Source organism: Urocitellus parryii, chromosome 11 (assembly GCF_045843805.1).
Source record: "Urocitellus parryii isolate mUroPar1 chromosome 11, mUroPar1.hap1, whole genome shotgun sequence".
In the NCBI taxonomy this organism is placed as follows: Eukaryota; Metazoa; Chordata; class Mammalia; order Rodentia; family Sciuridae; genus Urocitellus; species Urocitellus parryii.
Genome location: NC_135541.1, coordinates 16,075,934 through 16,098,001, shown reverse-complemented (window position 1 = coordinate 16,098,001; position 22,068 = coordinate 16,075,934). Strand labels below are relative to the sequence as shown.

General features: G+C 51.0%; 3 protein-coding genes across 3 annotated transcripts; 2 read left to right on the top strand and 1 right to left on the bottom strand.

The window, feature by feature from the left end:
* Positions 1-733: 733 nt before the first annotated feature.
* Gpr3 (G protein-coupled receptor 3) lies at positions 734-1,726 on the bottom strand. Its single transcript, XM_026391766.2, has one exon. The coding sequence runs from the start codon at positions 1,724-1,726 to the stop codon at positions 734-736; it is 993 nt and encodes a 330-aa protein (XP_026247551.1).
* A 7,251-nt stretch (positions 1,727-8,977) lies between these two features.
* Cd164l2 (CD164 molecule like 2) lies at positions 8,978-11,980 on the top strand. The gene is made up of 5 exons (XM_026391778.1): positions 8,978-9,065; positions 9,493-9,660; positions 9,761-9,832; positions 10,340-10,388; positions 11,836-11,980. The coding sequence occupies exons 1-5, from the start codon at positions 8,978-8,980 to the stop codon at positions 11,978-11,980; spliced, it is 522 nt and encodes a 173-aa protein (XP_026247563.1).
* Positions 11,981-16,359: 4,379 nt separating this feature from the next.
* Positions 16,360-21,443, top strand: Fcn3 (ficolin 3). The gene is given in 9 exon segments (XM_026391593.2): positions 16,360-16,426; positions 16,429-16,482; positions 16,832-16,844; positions 16,846-16,874; positions 17,359-17,432; positions 19,941-20,103; positions 20,253-20,296; positions 21,188-21,243; positions 21,245-21,443. Coding segments are annotated over 9 exon segments (699 nt in total).
* The last annotated feature ends 625 nt before the right edge of the window (positions 21,444-22,068 follow it).

Below are 22,068 nucleotides of genomic sequence, written 5' to 3'. Positions count from 1 at the left end.
TAAAAAACCAGAGGCTGGTGTGTTCCTCCTGCAAACCCGAGGGGGGCGGGCCTGGGGAGAAGGCTCTGGTTTCTATGATCTCTTCGATAAAAAAATAAGCAAAAATAATAACAAAATACGTGGTTTCTCTCTCCATTTCCCTCCTCCAGGAACTGAGGTCAGAAATGGGGGTGTGGGGATTGGGAATACCCTGGTATGGCCTAGATTTCAAAGTATGGGTCTCTTTTTTCCCCTTATCACCCATAAATAAACTTATAAATAAATAATAAATAAATAATATACTTTCTTTGTATGTGCAATATATATATAGATAGATATAGATAAATAGATAGATAGATTTTCTCCTATCTAGGCAACTAAGTGACTAACCTCTCTGACTCTTGAGCTCAGAAATCCAAAAGTAAAGTGACATGGCTAAGGACAAGTTCAGGGGAGGGGAAAGATCAAGGGCTTGAATGGCACTGTAAAACACCCAGCATTCTGTAACTGCAAATCAGCTGGGCTGTGGGACATTTCTAAGTGGAATCCTGACCACCTGGAACATTCTAGAACCATGGAGCCAGCTGGGCCCCTGCAGTCATCTTGAACAGAATCCTGAAACACCCAATGTCCTAGAACTCCAGAACCAGCTGGGTCTGGGGGTGTAGAGCTGGGGATTTGGAACAAAGCCCTGGAGGACCTAACATTCTGGAATTTTGTAGTGATCAGGGCTGCAGGGGTCACCAGGATGTAACTACACATCACTGGGGGAGCGAGATCGAAAGGGAATCTTGGAAGAGGAACAACAGCAGCAAATGGCCCACAGCACCTTCTGCACATCCTGATTGCGGAAGGCATAGATGATGGGGTTGATCATGGAGTTGTAGGTGGCAGGGAGCAGGGTGAGATAGGTGTAGAGGGGTGGAGAGCGGGCATCACCCAGCAGGCAGTAGACAGTGAAGGGCAACCAGCAGGCAGCAAAGGCGCCGAGCACCACGGCCAGTGTGGCGATGCCCTTGCGGGTAGCCACATAGTGGGAGGCAGGCAGCAGGTGCCGCTGAAGGGCGATCTGCTGGGCATGGCGGCAGACGATGCGGCAGATCTGGGCATAGAGCTGCAGCATGATGCCAAACACCATGAAGAAGGCAATGGCCAGGACTACCAGATGGTTCTTGGAGAGTGGATATACCACGCCACACGTGGTCAGCCCATCCAGGCAGTTCCAGGCCAGCACTGGCAGCAGCCCCAGGCCGAGGGCACCCCCCCATACTAGGGCCAGCATCACGTAGGTCCGAGTCACTGTTGTCTCCGAGTAGTAGGTGAGGGCATTGTACAGGGAAAGGTAGCGGTCGACAGTGATGGCCAGTAGGCTGCCAATGCTGGCGGTAAAGGCCATTGCCAGCACACCAACAAGCACCAGACTCATCTCTGCGGAGCCTATGCAGAAGACAGCAGCGAAGTGCAGGACCAGGCCCAGGCCTGCCAGAAGGTCTGCCACAGCCAGGCTGCCCACCAGCAGGAACATGGGGGCACGAAAGGCAGGAGTGCCCACGATGATGGCCACCACCAGCGCGTTCTCACAGGACACCAGGGTACCTGAGATGCATAGCACCACATCCCAGGCCTTGGGTGAGGGCAGTGGTGCAGCTGGGCCTGTGGGCCCTTCTGCAGGGCCCACGCTGCTCACGTTGACGCTGCCTGGGCCAGCAGAGAGCCAGGCTAACGGGCCGCCTGCACCCCACATCATGGTACCTGCAGGAGAAAGGCCCTGTGAGATGCTGGCAGGGCTGGTGCTGATAGGAGGGGTCTGGAGGGAGTGAGGTGCCCTCCAGGATAAGTGGTGCAGCCCAGATGCCTTGTCCCCCTATTCATGCCCTAGGGCTCTTCCAAGGATAACTTTGTCCTCTCTAATGCCTCCAGACCTTTAAACAAGGGTATTTATTTATTTATTTATTTATTTATTTATTTATTTATTTCCCTGAGGATCCCTGTCCTATATCTGTTTACCCTCCCTTCCAATCCTCTGGGTCCTGCAGGCCTCTTTCCCACGTGTGTAATCAGAGAACTAGATGAAAGGCTACCATAAGTGAATGGGGGAACCACAGAATCCAGGCGATGCACCAAAAGGCTCAAGATCGGGCGGGGGTGGGGGAGAGAATCATCTCGAGTCTAAGGGAAGCTCTGCTTCCTCCCATCAGAGGATGACTGGGTTTCTGAGGCTCTCAGACCCCTCACGATTCTCAGCACAGCCGGCCCAGGCTCCGCCCCCAGGGAAAGCGCGTGAAGCTCGGTCAGCCCCCATCCGACATTCCTAGGGTAAAAACACCTGGGAACGCAGCCCCCCACCCCTCACGCTCTCCCAGACTTCTATCCCGGGACTGACCCCTCTTTCTGTCTTGAACCCCTGGATCTCTGTGAGCCATTCCCCGCTGGAAGTCTGGATCCCTGAGTCAGACTCCTCCTTCTGCCCGGACACCTAGATCATGGGCCTGACTCCGCCTCCTGCCCCAATATTAGGATCCCTAAATCAGACACCTCCCGCAGCTCGGACGCCTGTGTCCCTGCCCTAGCCGTCTCCTGCCCGCCCAATCTCGGACGACTGTCCGAACCTCCAGAACCTTGGGTCCCTGCAGGGATGCTCACCTTTCACCGGGTCACCCAAATGACTGCTCCAGCACTCGAGCACTTGGGTCCCCGTCTGCTGACCCAGAATTTGCTAACCCAGAATCCCAGCCTTGACCTCCGACCCTTTCTGCCAGAGGCAGGGAGCCTTCTGCCGGCCCAGTGCCCCAGCATCCGGTGTGCCCTCCAGGACGCCTGGTGCCCGTGACAGGGCCCCCTACTTACCGTTCAGGACAGGGCGCGGCCGGGCCGCGGGGAGGGTCCTCTTGGGTCCTGGCAGCTCAAGGTGTGCGCGGACCCCGAGAAGCCCCCGCGGCCGCGGGAGAAGCGGCGTGAGTCACCCCGCCCCGCCCCGCCCCCGGCCACCGGTTCAGTGACGTCAGCGGCCCAGTAGGCCAATAGGCGCGGTGCGCTGGGGCGCAGCGCGCGTTGCGCGGCATAGTAATGAGGCCTCGCACCGCCCGCTCCCCCATTCATAAAAAGCGACCGTGGCCACGGCCCCGCCCCCTCCCCATAGGCCCGCGCTGTCCTTGACGCGGCGCCCTCTGCGGGCCAGGGGTTTCTGGGGCTCTGGTCGAGATCCTTGGAGAAGTCTCAGGGAGCCTGCAGGGAATATGGTGGGGAGCAGAAAGGAGACCTAGATAGGCTGTGGGGTGATGGGGGACCCTCAGGTGGCAGGAACAAGATGACAGAATCCAGGTGACGGAGACCAAGTGATGTGGCTGAAAGGGCGTCCTCCTGTGAGAATGACGGGGCCCTGAGGTGACGGTGACAGGAGCACGAGGAAGCAGGGAGGTGGGTGGAAGTGACGATATGAGCTGGTGACAGGATCTTGGGGGATGGTGGCCTGGGGATGCTGACGGTAGAGGATGGTAGAATCCCCAGGGCAATCATAGCAATGTCTGGGTGACTTTGCAGCATGATGGAGTTTAAGGATTCCAGGGTGGCAGAGGTGGTGGCAAGAGAAAATAGGGTATCCAGGTGAAGGGATTTCAGGTCACCATCACCCTGTCAAGGGCTGAGGTACTGAGGGGACAAAGTGAACCGATGAGGGTCATAGGGTCCTGGAATAAAGATGCCAGGTGACTGTGGTAAGTGGGCCCTAGGGTTAGGGGAACAGGGCAGAGGAGCTGACAGTGATTGGGCAAGTAAGTTGCTGCCAGGACAGGTCCCATGATGTTGGGGCTGGAATAAGGAACTGCGTGACATCACTCCTGTCAGTCCAATAGCGCCCTCACGGCATGGGAGAGTAGGCCTGGCAAGATTTTAAAACCTGAATTATTTATTCAAGGATCTGGAAAGCCAGCAGGAGGGGGAGCACTTCCCTGAATCAGCAGGAGATGGGGAGCCGGGAAGAACTTGGAAGCAGAAAACCTAGCAGCTCTGTTCTCCTGGCAAGTCCCTCTCAGCCTCCCTTCTTAGGCACCCTGGTGGGGTAGGGCATGGAGAAAGAGCTCCCCCTTTCCTAACCCTACCTGCTATTAAACCCTAAACCCAGGAAATATATATTTATTCATCTTCCTTTCTTGGTAACTATGTCTCAGTCCTGTTCCACTGTAAGCTCCATGAGAGAGCAGTGATTCTGTCCTCTTTTCTGCTGTAAAGTGGTGCCTAACATATAGTAGGTGTTTAATAAATGTTTGTTGAATAGATAATTAAACTAAACAGGAGCTGCTGTGAAGGGAAACAGTGAGAGTAGCAGGATTCATGCTTGAGTTGACTGAGAGAGGGGACAGGGCATCAGCCACCCAAGACTCAGATGTCCATCTTCTCCCTCATCTGAGCTGGGTCCCAACAAAGTTCTGGTCTCAGAGAAAGGTGAAGGGTGCTGGGAGGTTGATAAGAAAGTGGCGGGCATATGAGAGACTTTTGAGTGGCAGTTTTCATAATTCATTGATCCTCTGGTGAAATGTGTACCATCACTGCAGACAAAGTCACCACAGATCCTCTCCTCCCTCTTGCCAGCTCCAACGTTGCTTGGCCTTTAGGATCCCACTGCCATCCTCATTCTGCTCTCATGTTCCTCTACCTGTTTTCTTGAGATCTTTTTTCTTCTCATACTGGCCACATCTATGTTTGGATTAATTTTTCTCTTAAAAAATGTTTTTAGTTGTAGTTGGACACAGTGCCTTTATTTTATCTGTTTATTTTTATGTGGTGCTAAGGATCAAACCCAAGGCCTCACATGGGCTAGGCAAGCGCTCTGCCACTGAGCTACAGCCCCAGTAACTGGATTAATTTTTCTTTGTAGAATCCAAAGGATCATAGATAGTGCCCTAGACAGTTGTGTTGCCACCATCAAAGACAAAGCTCACATATGATGTGGCCTTATATGTTTTGGTGTTTCTGTCTTACAGTTAGCATCCTAGGGTAGAGGACATTTGTTTCCAATGCAGTAGTTGGTTGGTCGTGAACTTCCTGATATGGATAGGTACTATGTCCTTCACATGGAGGTTGTTCCTTAGGCAGCTAGGGACAAAAGATGGGTGGTAATTTTTTTAAAAAATATTTTTTTAGTTGTAGATGGACACAATACTTTTATTTATTTATTTTTATGTGTGCTGAGGATCGAACCCAGTGCCTCACACATGCGAGGCAAGCACTCTGCCACTGAGCCACAATCCCAGCCCCAAGATGGGTGGTATTTCTAACCCTGAGAAACCCCAGAGACCCTAGAGACTGAAGTGAGGCTGTGTATTATCAAATGTACGCTCTCTCATGCAGAATTGCTCTTGCTAACAGGACAATTGAGGCCATCACTGCCTAGCAAATCTTTCCTCCTTATTTTCTTCCCACCTACCAGGTGCCAGACCAGAGCCCAATTTTTTCTTACAACAATCCTGCAAAGGTAAGGGACCGTATCTCCAGAGAAGCCAAGGAACTTGCCCCTGATCACACAGAAAAATGGCAGAACTGTATATGAGGCCAGGTTCACCTGTAACCAAGCCCAGGGTGTCTCCCATGCTAGCTTAGATGGCACCCTCATTCCCAGGAGAGATTAGGGTGAAGTTAGACAAGGTGACAATACTGCAGTTTGCCAGGTGGCCACCAGATGGCTGTGAACTCTCACTTCCAGGTGAGGCTTCTTTACCTCTTCATTCTTCACCAGTCTGGAGTCTAAAGCTAGTCTAAAGCGAGGAGAGTGTGTGTGTGTTTGCATATATTTGTTGTGTGTGTGTGTGTGTGTGTGTGTGTGTGTGTGGTGCTGAGGATTGAACCCAGGGCCTTATGCATACGAGGCAAGCACTCCACCAACTGAGCTATATCTCCATCCCCCCCCATTTGCATATACTTGTGAGACACAGATAATCTCTACACTTGAGGACCTTGTCCCAAACGGGGGGGGGGGGTCCAGTCATTGTCAGTATATGTATTCTTAGCATGGACCTCATTCAGCCAGCATTCACTGATATCACCCTGGCCCTGGCTTGAGTTTTGATGGGTGCTAGAAACAGAGATGATCTGGCCACATTTCTGCATTTTCAATGTTTAATGTATATTTACTGAACATCTACTATTTGCCAGACACAGAGGTTATAGCTGTGAACAAAACCTGCTGCCTTCTTTAAGGAGATCCTTAAAGAAGGGGAGAGATAAGCAATTTACAAAGAGACATTTGGGACTGGGGTTGTGGCTCAGCAGTAGAGCGTTCATCTCGAATGTGCAAGGTCCTGGGTTCGATCCTCAGCACCACATAAAAATAAATAAATAAATAAACAAAGGTATTGTGTCCAACTACCACTAAAAAATAAATAAACTTAAAAAAAGAGACACTTAATATGTCAAATAGAAAACCCTTGATGGTCTCAAAGGCCAATGGCTCAGACAAACATGTACTCAAATAGTCACAACATGGTATTGTAGGGCTACTAATAAACATCTACTTAGCTTGTTCTGCGTGCAGGGTGTTCCCTAGGGAAAAAGACAAACATGGTTTCTGCCCAGGAAACAAATGTGTAGTTAATTATGCATTTGATACATGCTTCAAAGGAAAAAAACAGATGATGTAATGTAGAATAACTAGGAGATGTTTTTTAGGAAGGGAGTTTAGAGTCACTTGAAGAGAGTAGAAGCCAGAAATGGTGACACACACCTGTAATCCCAGTATCTCAGGAGGCTGAGGCAGGAGGATTGCAAGTTCAAAGCCAGCCTCAGCAATTTAGTGAGGCTCTAAGCAACTTAGCAAGACCTTGTCTCAAAAAATAAATAAATAAATAAAAAGGACTGGGGATATAGCTCAGTGGTTAAGTGTCCCTGGGAAGGAAGGAAGGAAGGAAGAAAAGAAAAAATTTCAAGAAGTGGGCATGGCAAGTACACAGTCTGTGAGGAGGAGAAGAATTTGAGGAGGCCAAATGAACAGGGGAAAGGGAGGGTTTGAGCCCAGAGAGGTAGGCAGGGGAAAGCCTGTAGATGGGGAGAAGCACTAGAATGGGTTAAGCAAGGGAATGGTATGACCTGACTTTTATTTTTTCCAAGAATCACTCTTTTAGAGGTGACTTGAAGCATTAGTTTGCCAGGCAGATGTGGTGGGGAATGGAGAAGGACCCTCTACACGCACACACTGCAGGAGAGGAACTAGGATAAAGGCATATCCTTGAGGCATAGAAAGGTGCTGCAGACAGCCCAGGACAGGCCAGAGACTTCTAGAGCAAGAAATCAAAGAATTGGCCAGGCCAAGGCATTGATGAAAAGTTGTTAATTGGAAGAGGTGTGGCCAGATCCATGCATGGTTTCAGGACAGTCCTGTACTGTGAAGGCCAGCTTGGAGACTGGCCTGAAGGGTGAAAGACAGTGAGGCCAGCAGAAGGAGGATGAGGAAACCGGACCCAGGGCACACCTAGATATGGAGTATGAAGGATTTTATTTTCGGGGGCTGGGATGGAGAGAGGAGGTGAAGGTCAAATCATGGTTCCCAGCCCAGGTGACTGAAGGGGTATGATGGGGCCTCCCTGAGTGGGGAAAAGGGACAAGACAATATTAGACACCTGAGGACATTCAGGACCCAAGAAGCAGGGACCCATAGGAGGCATGGCAGAGGGAGGGTGGCTTCTAGCTTCGTTGGAGCTGGATTCACAGACGAGTCTGCTGTGTCCCTAAGCACCTTGCAAATTGGGGGTGACACAACCCATGCCTACAGGTTAATTGTGGACATTAGATGGGAGGCTGCAAATGAAAGCTCTTAGTAGAATGTACATTCTGCTGGTAGTAAGGATTCAGTGATCATAGGCTATGTGTTATTAGTTACAGGTGTGGCAGCTGTGGAGCCAGAAGTGGCCTGGGAGGTGAAAATTGGAGACTTCTTGTTGGCTTTTTCTTTTCTTTTTTCTTTCTTTCTTTTTTTTTTTTTTTCTTTTTGGTACCAGGGAATAAACTCAGGGCACTCGACCACTGAGCCACATCCCCAGCCCTATTTTATATTTTATTTGGAGACAGGGTCTCACTGATTACTTAGCACCTCACTTTTGCTTAAGCTGAGTCATCGTGCCAGGTGACTTGTTGGCTTTTAAATGGGGACTGGTGACAGAGGAATGGCCAAGATGACCCCAAAAGAGTGTGAATTTGGGCTCAGAACTAAACTGAGCCACCATCAATTTAAAAGGGGTTAGAGGGAGAAGGAGGAGGAGCGAGGAGAAGAGAAAAAAGAGGTGCCCCTAAGGAACCTGAGAAGTAGCTGCAAGAGAGTGGTACTGGGCCAGGAGAGGAGGCCCTAGGAGGGCTGCAGAGAGGCCCTATTGACCTGATAAGGGCATGACCCGTGGCTTGGCCAGAGGGTGTGATGGGTGTGAGGCAGACAAGATGGAGGGCTGAAAGGCAGAAGAGGGTCCTGGGGGATGGTGTGAGGGCCGAGAGAAAACACCAAAGCTGGGCACAAGCAGCCAGAGGTGAGGGATAGCTGAGACCTGTCCTAGCCTCCATAGGGCCTTCTGGGAGGCTGCACCCTAAAGGCCTGGTCTGAGCCAAAGTGACTTCACTTTCAAATCCATATTTTGCCACTGTGACCTCAAACAAGTCACCTTTTCTCAGCCTCGGTTTCCTCACCTATGAAGCAGGGATAAAAATAATCCCTACTTAACCGTTTCCACCCAGCTACCAGTGGGGGCGCTCTGCGCCCGGCTACACCAAGTCCTGGACTCCGCCCCTTTTGTCCAAGCCCCGCCCCAACCCAACTAGCCCAGCCACGTCCCTATCTGGCCCCGCCCTCGATGGCTCCGCCCTACCAAAGAGCCCCGCCCCACCCGGCCACTCCTATTGGTCACGCCCCTACTGGCCACGCCCCGGTTGCCCGGGTCTCTCTCCCCACAAGCTCCTGCGAGCGGAGTCCAGAAGGGACGCGCCACACCAGCTGCCCGCGGACTCCCGTTTCCCACCCGCGTCCATGGCAGCGCCGGGACCCCGTGTCTTTCGGGCTGCGCTTTGCGGCGGCTACTGCTGCCTCCTCCTGTGTGCTCAACTCGCTGTGGCTGGTAACGCAGGACTGGGTCTGGCTAGAACCAGGCTGGGGCACTTGACGCATTCCCCTCATCCATCTGCCTTCCAGTCTTGGCTGGGGATAGGAGGGGACTTCCAAAGCCAGTTCAGGGCTCCAGAGGTGGGAGAGGAAAGGGGCTCCCGTTTTGTGTGGAGAACCACGTGTATATATATAGACTCCAGATGTAGAGTAGGGAACTTCGGGTCTATGTGGAGGTGATAGCTCCAAATGTGCCTGGGAACCCCAGATGTACGTAAAGGGAGGGGGTCCTGGGGGAATGTGATGAAGGCTAGGTGAGTGTAACCTTGTGCTTGCAGAAGCTCCAGGCGTGAGCAGAGGGGTGAGAGCTATAGAGGTGGTGGGGTAGTGCTGCAACTTGGCTTCCCAGAGTTGCTCCCTTCCCACTCCCATCCCATTCCCAGGTAAAGGAGCTCAAGGCTTTGGGCGGGGAGCCTTGATCCGCCTGAATACCTGGCCTGCTGTCCAAGGGGGCTGCAAACAACTGGAGCTCTGTGAGCGTTGTGTGGAGGGGGACAGAGCACACAATTTCTCAGGCTGCGTGTGGCAGCAATGTCGACTACAGGAACCAGGTATGGAGTTGGGCCCTTTCCAAGCTCATTGGCCCCAGCTCTGAAGCCCAAAGCTCTGAACACTCTCCTCAAACCTCTTCCCTGCACCTTCTCCCATAAGGACACTGTGTGGCCCAAGCTGAGGTGGTCAAGGAGGGTTGCTCTGTCTACAACCGCTCAGAGTCCTGTCCAGGTAAAGGAGTTCCCACTGGTCTAGCAAAGTTGGAGGGAGGGGGCTGGTCTCCCCATCCAGAACCTGCTCCCAGGAGAACCCAGCCTCTCAGGGAGTGAACTATGCCCACAAACACCTGGGTCCAGTTTCAATTCTGTCTTTAGCTCTCAGAGGTCTCTTTCCCTCTATGACCTGTTTTATCACTGTAAATTGGTCCAGATGTGCGAGGGGATGGGGGCATTAGGTCTTCCTGTAATATAAGACATCATGGTTTTGGAAGTTCAGAAGGGAATGGTGGGAGGCTTCCTGGAGGAAGTGGGATCAGAGATGAGTTTGGTAGGTAGAACTGCAGAGGTGGCACATCTGGTGGAGGGAACTGTGCAACGAAGGCTTTATAGAACACTGAGTGTCTGGACCTGGGAGAAGGGCCTAGTCTGAGTTGGAGTCCAGCAGCTGGCAGTGACTGGGGTCTCGATGGGAGCCAGGGGACAGGAAGGTGGTTTTATTATGGATTTCCTGTCTCCTCAGCTGCCCACCACCATCCCACCTATAAACCGAAGACAATCACAACAGGCAAGTATTCCCTGTGGGATGGGGTAGTGGGAGGACCAGAGGTGCATAGAAAGACAGCTGGGCTCAGGTGCTGACATGCTCTGTAGTATCCTTCTCTCAGTTTTCCCTCCATCTATAGTTTCCACATCTGTAAAATGGGTTGGGTAAGACCTACCTCACAAAGCTGCTGTTAGGATTTAATGGGTCTGCATAGATAGGGCCCACTTCAGTGTCTGACGCACTGAAGGTGATCAAGAAATGGCGGCTCTCGAGGCTGGGGTTGTGGCTCAGTGGAGCACTTGCCTAGCACACGTGAGGCACTGGGTTTGACTCTCAGCACCACATAAAAAAATAAATAAGTTATAGGTATTATGTTCATCTACAACTAAAAAAGAAAAGGCAGCTCCTACCCGTTCCTAACCCTTGGACCTGAGAGTATGTGGCTCTAGTTACTAATAAGAGTATGTGGCTTCAGTCACTAATAAGTGACCATCTACTGCAACCTGCCGGACCAGAGGGTCCCAGAGCAGATTTCTGGCAGAGCAGAGGCAAGGACCCCACCCCTTGACTTCCACTGCCCCTCAGAGACTGGAGGTCACCAGACTTGGCCAGGATGGCTGAAGAGGCTCTTGGTTAATTAAAGCCGGAAACTGATCTCAGAGGCTGAATTATTGATGGCTCAGTTCTCTCAACTGAAGCCCCAGATCTACTGTGTGTGGCTTGTCTCTTCCCTTTTTGCTCTTCTTCCCTTGGCATCCTTCTCTAGGGATCCCTGAGCTTCGGCTGGGACCATCTTTTGCCCTTGGTATTCTTGGACCCCCTTATACCACACACACCCTCTGGGAAGTGGACCCTGCTCCCAGCTGAGTCCCTGTCATTGTCCTGGTATGTTCTGCCCACCAGCCCTGCCCTACACTGCCCTACCTGGCCCTACCCTGTCCTGGGCACCTGGCCCAAGGCCTGAAATGGAATCCCTTGTGGCACAGCTGGGAGTCACCCAGATCTAGCCTGGTAACTGTGGCCCTGAGGCTCTACTATCTGAGGAGAAGAGAAAGGGGCCCATCTTCTAGTAGGGTGTTGGTCTAGACCTCTACTTCTCCTGCTCCTTCTTCTCTGAGTAGGGGCTTGAGGCTTAGTGGTTCTGAAAAGGGACCATCTGCATTGGGATCTAAGCCCTAAGCACCCTTTCTCATCTAGTGGGTCTATGGGATTAGTAGGCCCAGAGAGGGTGTGCATGGCAGAAAGCCACAGAGCAACTTAGGAATAGGGCCAAGTCCTAACAAGCACTATCCCTTATACCAGGTACTTCCCCTCTGCCCATAGGTTCTGAGCTAGACTTCTGTGCCTGTGTTCCAGGCTCCATAGTGAGGACTGAGGCCCTGAGGTGTCCTGGGCCAGTTGTGAGGTGGAGCAGGGATCCTGGGTCCATGGTGGCCGGCTATGACCTCCACCCTGTCTCACTCCACAGGGAGCCCTGTGATCCCTGAAGCCCACAGCTCTGGCTTTGATGGTGCCAGCTTCATCGGGGGTGTTGTGCTGGTGCTGAGCTTGCAGGCCGTGGCCTTCTTCGTGTTGCGCTTCCTCAAGGCCAAGGATAGCACTTACCAGACACTGTGAGTACCTGGCAGCAGGGGAGTCCCAGCGCACTTCCCTTACTCCTCCCTGCCCAGGGAATTGTCTTCTCCACGGGGTAACCCAAAAGATAATGACTCCCTCCCCATGTCCCCTATGTGAGACACCCCCCTTCTCTCCTCCAATAGGGGCTCCCTGCTAAATGTTAGCTGGGACCAGGATTCAGCCTGGGCCCCAAGCTTGGCAGTTCAGCTGAGCCCCACTGTGTCTTTGTCCCCACATGCTGCCAGCAGGGAGGAGAACCAGTAGGTGATGGCTCAGGCAAGTCTTCAGCCAGTCTGGGGCCGTGGGCAGGAGCCAGACTGTGTGAAAGTGTGGTGTCCTCTGAGAAGGGAGCCGTGTGTGGCTCCGTGTGCCGTGTGCTGTGGGGTGGGTCGCTGCAGCCTGCGTTAAAGTGTTTGCTCTTCCAGCTTCACCTGCTCTCTGGGGGGTGAGAGTCTTTGCCCAACTTAGGTAGGGTCACCTCCCCTAAGTGTCTCTCTGTGTGGCCTCCTCAGAATCTGACCCCCTTGGGCCTGGTCTTCACACTGAGGGGAAGGAGGACTCAGAGGCTGCCCTCTTGGCCACTCTGTGGGCACTGGGGGTGGGAAAATCTTTGGCCATCTGTTTCTGGCCCCTGTGGACACTGAGCAGGCTCAGCACCCAATCCCTGACCTCCCCTCCTGTCCCGGGCCTGCCACCTACAGCTGAGAACATCCCTCAACCACCTCGTGTCTCATCTGTGGACCCTGCTGGGCCCCTCAGCCTGGTACTGGGGTCTGTGCCGCCTCTTCCTACCAACTTAGCCTGGGCTCTCCCCCCAAATAAAGGAACTGTTTCTGGTGCCTTGCTTCCTGTCCTGTGTCCGGGGTTGTGTGGATGGGGAAGGATATGGCCGTCATCTTCTCCTTCACAGGAATTCTGCCTAGGACTAGGACTGTTTTCTTTAAGATATTTTTGTCTCTTATACCTTTTGACCCCCTACCCCTACCCCTCTCCAGCAGGGGTATGGAGACTCAGAAAGGTAAATGTTTGCTCAGATTATGGCAGAGCTGGGGTTGGAATTCAGGCTCTTCTGACTTCAGAGTGAGCAGGATTCCCTTCTGAAGGTGTCTTCAGTCTCTGTCCCCTAAACTTATGTCTGTGCCCCAGGGCCAAGGAGGAGAGCCCCCAGGACTCTCAGGTGGCCATTTGTGGCCTTCCTCACCCAGGCTTCCTTGGAAAGCCCTGCCTGCATCCTTGGGCACAGAAGTCTTCTCTGACTCATAGCCCCCCAGGTCTTGGGTGCTCAGTGGGAACCAGGCTTGCAGCAGGGTCTCACTTCTTCGCATGCACAATGCCAAAGAAAGTTGAAAGGAAGAATAAGGATTGAGAGCTGAACTCAAGCATTTCATAGCTCTGGGCCTCAGTTTCCTCATCTGTGAAGTGCAAGTAACTGTCTCCATCTCAGTGGGATGTGGAGAAGGCTCAGGGCAGGTGCATGTATTCAGTTTGCTTCACTCCAGAGCACTTGATCCTCTTAAGTTGCACAGCCTGTGGGCTTACCCTCCCTCCATCTTGATCTCCCCAGGGATCTCTGGCTGCAGCTGGATGGTTGAAAGGACCCTCAGTTCCATAAATAGTTCAGCTGCTCTTTGGCCTCACCTGCCCACACATGGCACCCATGGCCTCACCTGCCCACACATGGCACCACCTCCTGAGGCTTCTCCCTCCCACCTTCACTTCCGTCAAAGCCCCCATCCTTGCAGACACCTGCCCTGCCTTTGGTCCTCCTCCAATTATGTGGATCTACTTCTGTTCCCAGCCTGCCTTGCTTCCTCTTTTCTCCAAGCCTTTGCACATGCAGTTCTTCCTGTTGGGACCACCCTGGCTTCTCCCCACAGGACTATTTCTTTGCCTTGCCCTCCTTTATCGAATGTTTTTCTTTCAAGAACACTAAATGCCTATGAAGGGAAAAAAGGACTATATAGAAGTTTAAAGAGTGAGAATCACTCCTCTCTCTCCCTCCTTCCCCAGAAATGACTATGGTTAACAGTTGTTCCAGACCTTTCTCTGTGAATTCATTATGTATATACACGTTTAGCATTTTTACAACACAGTGTGATCGTGCTGCACATGCTGTTCTGTGACTTTCCCTTGACATTAGATTCACCCTATGACTTGTCCAAATGGTCATATTTAAAAAAAAATTTTGTAGTTGTAGATGATCAGAATGCCTTTATTTTATTTGTTTAAATATTTATTTTTTAGTTTTAGGTGGACACAATATCCTTAATTTACATTTATGTGGTGCTAAGGATGGAATCCAGTGCCTCGTGCATGCTAGGCGAGCACTCTATCACTGAGCCACAATCCCAGCCCTTATTTGCTTCTTTTTCTATAGTGCTAAGGATTGAACCCAGGGCCTTACAGGTGTTAGGCAAGTGGTCTGCCACTGAGCTACAACCCCAGACCTCAAATGATCAAAATTTATTTGCCTGGATCCCATCAGTGCTGGCTGGGTCATTTCCATGATGGTTTTGTTTTTTTGGTGTTTCATCCAACCCAGAGTCTCAAGCATCATAGACAAGTGTTCTGCTACTGAGCTACACCTCCAGCCCTCAGGTGAACTCACAGAGAAGCCATGCTGAATAGGCTTGTCTGCAGACCTCGACACATGTGAAGGAGGGTTTGGGGAGGGCAGACTCCTAGACTGGAGTTGCAGTCTCAGGCCTCCCTCTCATGCTTCCATCCTGTTAGGCAAACTTGGCCTCCATTTCACCTCATACCTCCTTATACCTCAGACCCCACCTGCCCCCAGAATTAGGCCCGGCACAGGGCCAGCCCTCAGAAAAGGTTTACTGCATGAATGAGTGACCATGCCTTCTCTTTGCTCCCCTGCCACCTGAAGTACTCGTCCAGCTCAGGCCTCACCTCTCACAGATAAAGCATGGCTGCCACTTCTAGGCCCCTGCACAGGCTGCACTCAATTGGCCTATGTTGACAGTTGTTGTCTAGGCCCAGGGACTAAAGCTACAGTCACTTTCCTAAGGTTGCTCCTCCCTGGTGGCGGGTATTGGGAGAAAGCTCTGTGGCTTTAGGCATATAAGTGCCAGGGAAAACAAAAGTCATATTCCATCTCTGGGCCTCAGTTTTCCTCCTCCTTTATTCATTCATATGAATATTATGAATCTGTACATATATAAATACATATATACATGCTGGGGTTGAACCCAGGGCTTTAAGCATGCTGAGGACATGTTCTGCCACCAAGCCACACCCCTAGCTATTTTACCAATGTTTATTGAGTATTTGTTTTGTACCAGGTTTATTACCCAGGGCCAATAATAAGGACTGAGGCCTTCCAATATGAGGATTGGAAGGGATGTACAAACCATACTCAGTGTAACATCAGAGTACAGTAGGTACCCAATAGATGGTAGCAGTGGTCTCTATTAATAGTGTTAACAAGGATCAGAAAGGACCAGGAAAGTGGAGATGGCCTTAGAGCTGGACTTTCACAGACAGGTGGAGCTTCACAGGTGAAGATGAAGAAGGAGCGTTCCAGATGGAAGGCACAGAATGAGCCGAGGTTTATTTCATTTTATTATTTATTTATTATTGTTACTATTTTTTGGTACAGAGGATTTAACCCAGGGGTGCTTAACCACTGAGCAACACCTCAGCCCTTTTTGTATTTTATTTAGAGTCAGGATCTCACTGAGTTGCTTAAGGCCTTGCTAAGTTCCTGAGGCTGGCTTTGAGCTTGAAATCCTCCTGCCTCAGCCTCCTGAGCCACTGGGATAACAGGCATGTGCTACCATACCTGTGAACTAAAGTTTAAAGCTGAGAAAATTCATATGAATATAGAGATCTGGAGAGATGACTGGGGAGCCCTGGAAGTCAGGATCAGAAGTTGGACTCCATTCTGGCTGGACAAGACAAGGACGATACCCATTCTCCCTAGGGCTGGGAAAGGAAATGCCCTCTGGTAGCATCAGCCTGTGTGGGGTGTCCCTGGGGGACAATGGGAGGAAGTCTTACTTTATACCTTCCCACCAGTCTGGTTTCTTATAAGCTGACATTCTTTCTCTGGTGGCCTCAGCAAGATGGGCCTACAGTGGACCTTTCTTTCCTTATTCTCCTCCTATTTAGGGTCCTGCCTGAGTACCCATGACCACCCCAGCTTCCCAGGTAGGGGTTTAGTGTGCTTTCTCGATCAACCCTCCTCTTATTTCCTGCCTTCCCCAAGGAGACAGGTTAGAGTTTGACCATTGGGGCTCTGCATGCTAATTTATGCAAATAAGATAGAAATAGTGCAAAACCTTACCCGCTAAAGAAGCAAGTGCCCTGACAGCTAGAATCTGGGAGGTGGAAAAAGAACTGCAGAGAGATCTGGGAGAAACATGTCCAAACTGTGCCCACGGACCCTGTGTCTCCCTGCAGAACCCAGGGAACTGAAAGCCAGCAAAGTTTTTGTCCTGGAACCCCAGGAAGTACTGGGGAGAAAGGAGCTCCAGGTCCCCAAGGTGAGATGTGTTGGGGAGCTGGCAGGGCCCTTTGGTTAACCTGGCAGCCAGGGTACAGGTGTGAGGATGTAGCAGTTGCAGTTTGTGCTGAGGAGCCATAACAAAGGGACAGGAACCCTTTCTGTCCCAGGCTCTTGATGGGTAGGTACGCAGCATCCTAAGATCTGCCAGGTAGGTGGTATGGTCCTCAATTTACTGAGGAGGAAAGTGAGACTCAAGACAGGGTAAGTTGTTAAGTCTCCCATCACAGAGCCAGTAAAAGGTGAAAAGGGGATTAGAACTTCTAGCTCCAAATCTCGTTTCTCTGGGGGCATGAACAGGACTCAGGGATCTGCCTCTGGGATTTCAGGGCAGCCTGGACCTCAGCAAGATGGACCCCAAGGGTGAACCTGGTGAGTATGTGGGGTCAGGGCCTCCCCGTTTCCTTTGCTCTATCCCCACACTCAAGGGTAGATGTTTCTGTTGCATCTGTAGCAATCAGTTATGACTGCCCGCCCACGGGGATGGGAGGCTGGGAGGGTGGGGAGAATTAGGAGAAGGACCTGGGCTCTCCCCGTTAGTGGTTATGGCCACTCCCTCAGGGGTGCTCAGACCTCAGAGCCAACACACGGTCCCTCTCTGGGGCAGGAGATCCAGTGAAACTGTTCTGGTGCCAGGAGGGTGGGGCTGCCTTCGTGGGAGCTGGGAACTTGGAATCAGGCAGTGTGGGTGTTGGTGGGCCCCAGGCGTGGCCAAGCCCTCCTTAGTCCTCCTTATAGTCCCTTCAGAGGCCCAAAGGAGCAAGAGGGCTTCTGAAGTCCCCACTTGTTCCAGTGACTGGGTGGAGGAATTTGGGGAATAACCTGCCCACCCCACACTCCATCTCCCCTTTCTCAGGTCCCAGTATCCACCAAGAGCTGCTGAGCCAGGGCACCACCTTGAGTGGCTGGTACCATCTGTGCCTACAGAGGGCAGGGAGGGCAGGAAGGGCAGGAAGGGCAGGAAGGGCAGGGTCCATCCAGCCTTTTGTGACACAACACTGCTGGGGGTGGCTGATTGGTGAATGAGAAAAGGGGCTGGAAGACCTGATCCAATGAGCACTTCTCCCCCATGACCCCTAGGGGGAGCCAAAGCCCATTGGAGCAAGATACCCTTAGAGGAAGTCACAGACAGGTGGTGGTTGAGCTCCCCACAGTGCCTGAAGAAGTCTGAGAGGGCTTCATAGAGGAGGTGACATTTGAAAGGACCTTGAAGGCTGTGTAGAAGTTTTCTAGACAGATAAGATGCAGAAGGGCTTTCCAGGTAGAGGTAAAGATAAATTTATGAAAGCAGGAGAGTACCAGAGGGTTTAGGGGCACCAAGGGAGGGAGCTAAGAGTAGATGTGGGTGGTCAGCTATGGTCTTTTGGTGTGACCAGACATGCACGGAGGACCTCTGCAAAGGCCAGCTCTGGGAAGGCATTAAATTATTGACTGAAGAGTTGTGGGGAGAAATGGGGAGCCCTGGAAGAGATTTAAGCCGAAGAACCAGGTCAGACTTGTATTTTAGAAAGATGACTTGGCCAGGTATGGTGGCACACACCTGTAATTCCAGCAACTCGGGAGCCTAAGGCAGAAGGATTGCAAGTTCAAGCCAGCTTCCTCATGTTTGTGAGGCTCTTAGCGAGACCCTGTCTCAAAATAAAAAATAGAAAGGGCTAGGGATATGGCTCAGTGGTTAAGCGCCGCTGGGTTCAATACCCAGTGCCATAAAAAAAAGAAAAAGGAAAAAAAAAAAAGAGAAGTCTTGGGCTACATCGTGGAAGATGAGTTGAAGTAGGGAACAAGGTGGAGAAGGAGTCAGGTGTATTGGTGCACACCTATAATCCCAGTTACTCAGGTGGCTGAGGCAGGAGGATTGCTCAAGGCCAGCCTGGACAACTTAGTGAGACACTGTCTCAAAATGAAAAATAATAGTAATTTTTAAAAGTGCTTGATCTGGGCTGGATCGTGCATGCCTGTAATTCCAGAAGCTTGTGAGGCTGAGGCAGGAAGATCTTGAGTTCAAAGTCAGCTTCAGCAACTTAACAAGGCCTTAAGCAACTCGGTGAGAACCTGTGTCTAAATAAAATATAAAATGGGACTGGTGGGGGGGTGCACTGGGGTTGTGGCTCAGTGGTAGAGCACTTGCCTAGCATGTGTGAGGCACTGGGTTCAATTCTCAGAATCACATAAAAATAAATAAACAAGAGGCTGGGGTTGTGGCTCAGCAGTAGAGCGCTCGCCTAGCATGTGCGGGGCGCTGGGTTCGATCCTCAGCATAATAAAATAAAATAAAGGTTTTGTGTCCAACTACAACTAAAAAACCCAAAATATTTAAAAATAAATAAACAAACAAACAAACAATAATAAAGGTATTGTGTCCATCTACAACTAAAATATGTTTAAAAAAAAAACAGGGGATGGGCTGGGGATGTGGCTCAAGCGGTAGCGCGCTCGCCTGGCATGCGTGCGGCCTGGGTTCGATCCTCAGCACCACATACAAAAAAAAGATGTTGTGTCCGCCAAAAACTAAAAATAAATATTAAAAATTCTCTCTCTCTTAAAAAAAATGCAGGGGTGCAGGGGATGTGGCTCAATGGTTAAGTGCTCCTGAGTTCTATCCCTGGTACCAAAAAAGAAAAAAAAAGTGCTTGGGATATAGCCCTGTGGTAAAGCACTAGCATCCCTGGGTTCAACCCCAACTGCTGTAAACAACAATGACAAAATATTTAGGAGGGAAACTCCCAGGGTGAAGGAGTGCTTGACCTGGAGGAGGAAGATTGGAGGGGTGGATATCAGGGTAAGGCCAGAAGTCCAGTTTGGACTGGGGTCAATATCTCTGCTTTAAATATCTTCTTGGTTTTTATCATAGTCAATGAAAGCACATTATCGTGAGTCTGACTCCTAATAGACTAAGGGTCTCCTGAGGGAAGGGACAGTGTTTCTATCATTTCAGTCTCCCCTAGGAATGCAAAGTTTTGGTATGCATTTGAGTGTCAGTAAAAGTTAATAAGGAAGCCTGGCATGGTGGGCACACCTGTAATCTCAGCGGCTCAGGTGGCCAAGGCAGGAGGATCGCAAGTTCAAAGCCAGCCTCAGCAATTTAGCAAGGCCTTAAGCAACTCAGCAAGACCTTGTCTCTAATAAAATATATTTTAAAAAAAGAGCTGGGGATGTGGCTCAGTTGTTAAGCACCTCTGGGTTCAATCCCCAGTACTAAAAAAAAGAAAAGAAAAAGAAAAGAAAAAGTTAATAAGGAAATCAAGTTTATCAATGTATTTACAAGAAAAGCTTCCTTGAAGAAATTGTTTATCCACTAGGCCCCAATCCAAAGAGAAGAGAAACATCAGCTCACCTCTCCTATTCACTCAACCTCAGCGGACACGTACCCTTATTCCCCAGCACCCCCTGCCCAGGCAGGAGTAGTACCTGGTATGCCAGTCTTCTCTGCCTCCGCAGGTGTTTCCAAGGTGACAGGATGGTTCTGTGGATTTATTTCATTTGTGGTCATCCTACAAAGCAGGTTTTGGGAGCTAGGAGTCTGAGTTCTGGCTGGGGAATGAGAACTTACACCAGCTCACCCTTCAGGGGGAGTTCCCAGCAAGGTCAAAGGGCTCTAGGGGTACGGTCTTCCATCCCTCCCGAGTCCACACCTGAGAATCTGAGCTTCCTTCATTCCAGCTTCCCCCTTTCTCCCAAGTACCTGGGTAGAGCTGGAAGGCTTTAATGGCTCCATCTCCCCACTGTGACTTTGTCTTGTGGGGGAGGCAGACTGCTCCCAGCAGGCACTGAGCAAGTTCTCAGAGGCATTGCAGGTGAGTGAGTCCAAGGTGGGGCCCCGAAGGAGGGGAGGCAGGGGGCTGGTTTCTTTCAGAGCATTGCCTAGGTCTCTAGGGCAATTTCCCCCCCTCTGTGGATCTCAGTTTTTTTTATCCAAGAAAAGACAACCCTGAGACAGGGTGGTACCGGAAAGAAAGAATTAGGGCTCTGGAGGCAAATAGACCTGAGGGCGATTTCAAATTCACCACTTACTCTGTGATCTTGAGCAAGTCCCTTCTGTGTCAGAGCCTCGGCTTCCTATAAAATGGGTGGGGAGGAGCTGGGGCCATAGCTCAGGGCAGAGCCCTTGCCTAGCAAGTGCAAGGCCCTGAGTTCAATCTCCAGAACAGGGGTGGGGTGAGGGTGGGTGGGGTGGTGGCTGGGAATGGGCCAGGAGGCAGGGTGGGGCTGTGGGCACCATCTGAGGCTCCTGGAGTGTTAACATGCTCTGCTTTGGGAAAGGAACTAGGGCAGTTCTCTGTCAGAGAAACAGACTGTTGGGGAGAGATCTGAAAGGGGGAAGTGGTGATGGGGAGGTGCCTCAGGGGAGCCCCCTTTCTTACCCAGGCACACGAAGTTCCTCCCAGCTCTCCTTGGTATAGATGCTTGGGCTGTAAATGGGAGTGAGAGGAGACAAAGGATGGAGGGAAACTAGGGATTCTGGAGAGGACAAGGCAGGGGGAAGAGTTGGTGACTCTGGAATCAATCATAAATGCAAGTCCCACTGCCGTTGTGACTAGCTGAGTGACAGTGGCAAACACCTGGCCCCTTATTCCGCTCATGTCTTATGGGGTTGGTAACATCCACCTTGCAGTTGCTTGAGACTTTCTCAGGATAATATCCCTAAGGGTGCCAGGCATGGGGTGGATCCCTACGGTGCCCTCCAGGAAGGGACTGCAGGAAGGGACTCCTTGAGCTTCCATAGCAGGAAGCCTTTTACCATCTGACACCGACCATGACTCAAATGGGAACAGCTGCTCAGAGGTTGTCCCTGGTGCCTGGTGGTATGAATCCTGTTATCAATCCAATCTCAACAGTCACTATGCAGTGTCTGAGGCCACTGCCCACAAGCATGGCATCAATTGGGCCTCTAGCTGAGTTGTGGGTCACCCCTACCACAGGGTTCCAATGATGCTCCACTAGGGTGCCCTGCAGTGCCCTTATCTCTCCCGAACAGCTTCCGGACCCTCAACCACCTCCCCACTGCAACCGCCTCTGTTTCCCTGTCCACATTTAAAAATAAATCATTTTAACCCTTTTCAGGCTTTCAGGATTCTTTCAGTTACTGGGTAAGGAGGGCAGAGCAGGAACATAAGTCTCAGCTCCATGATGGATTTCCTTCCTATGAGGAAGATGGAAGGGAAACTCCCAAGGTAAAGAGGTTTCTCTGGAGGTGTGCAAAACAAGAACAGTGGGGCATCTAGCAGAGGGATTGGAAGAGATTCAAGAAGCCACTGAACAAGTCTGGGCTCTCTGGGCCTGCAAATGATGGTTTTGTGGTAGAAACTGCATAGCTTTCTCACCCTCTCTGTTGCTCATGCTTGTCCCTTGTAAATTGTGTTTCCCACCCCAGTCTGTAATGGGTCAAGTCCTCACCCTCTGCTGCTCCTTGCCTAACCCATTGAGAGCTCCTTTGAATCCAAGAAGAAGGTACATTTTTTTCTTCCCATGATGAAACAGCCCAATGAAACAGTAGCCACTGAGCTAGCATTTTTTGAGCAGTATATTCGCCCAATGCCACAGCATTTCAAGTAGTGGCAGAAGCAAA

Excerpts from the sequence above, each read along its gene's own strand:
- Gpr3 (XM_026391766.2), bottom strand. The coding sequence starts at position 1,726 with ATGATGTGGGGTGCAGGCGGCCCGTTAGCCTGGCTCTCTGCTGGCCCA.
- Cd164l2 (XM_026391778.1), top strand. The coding sequence starts at position 8,978 with ATGGCAGCGCCGGGACCCCGTGTCTTTCGGGCTGCGCTTTGCGGCGGC. Across the intron at positions 9,066-9,492 it reads TGCTCAACTCGCTGTGGCTG|GTAAAGGAGCTCAAGGCTTT; the intron begins GTAACGCAGGAC and ends TCCCATTCCCAG. Across the intron at positions 9,661-9,760 it reads ATGTCGACTACAGGAACCAG|GACACTGTGTGGCCCAAGCT; the intron begins GTATGGAGTTGG and ends TTCTCCCATAAG.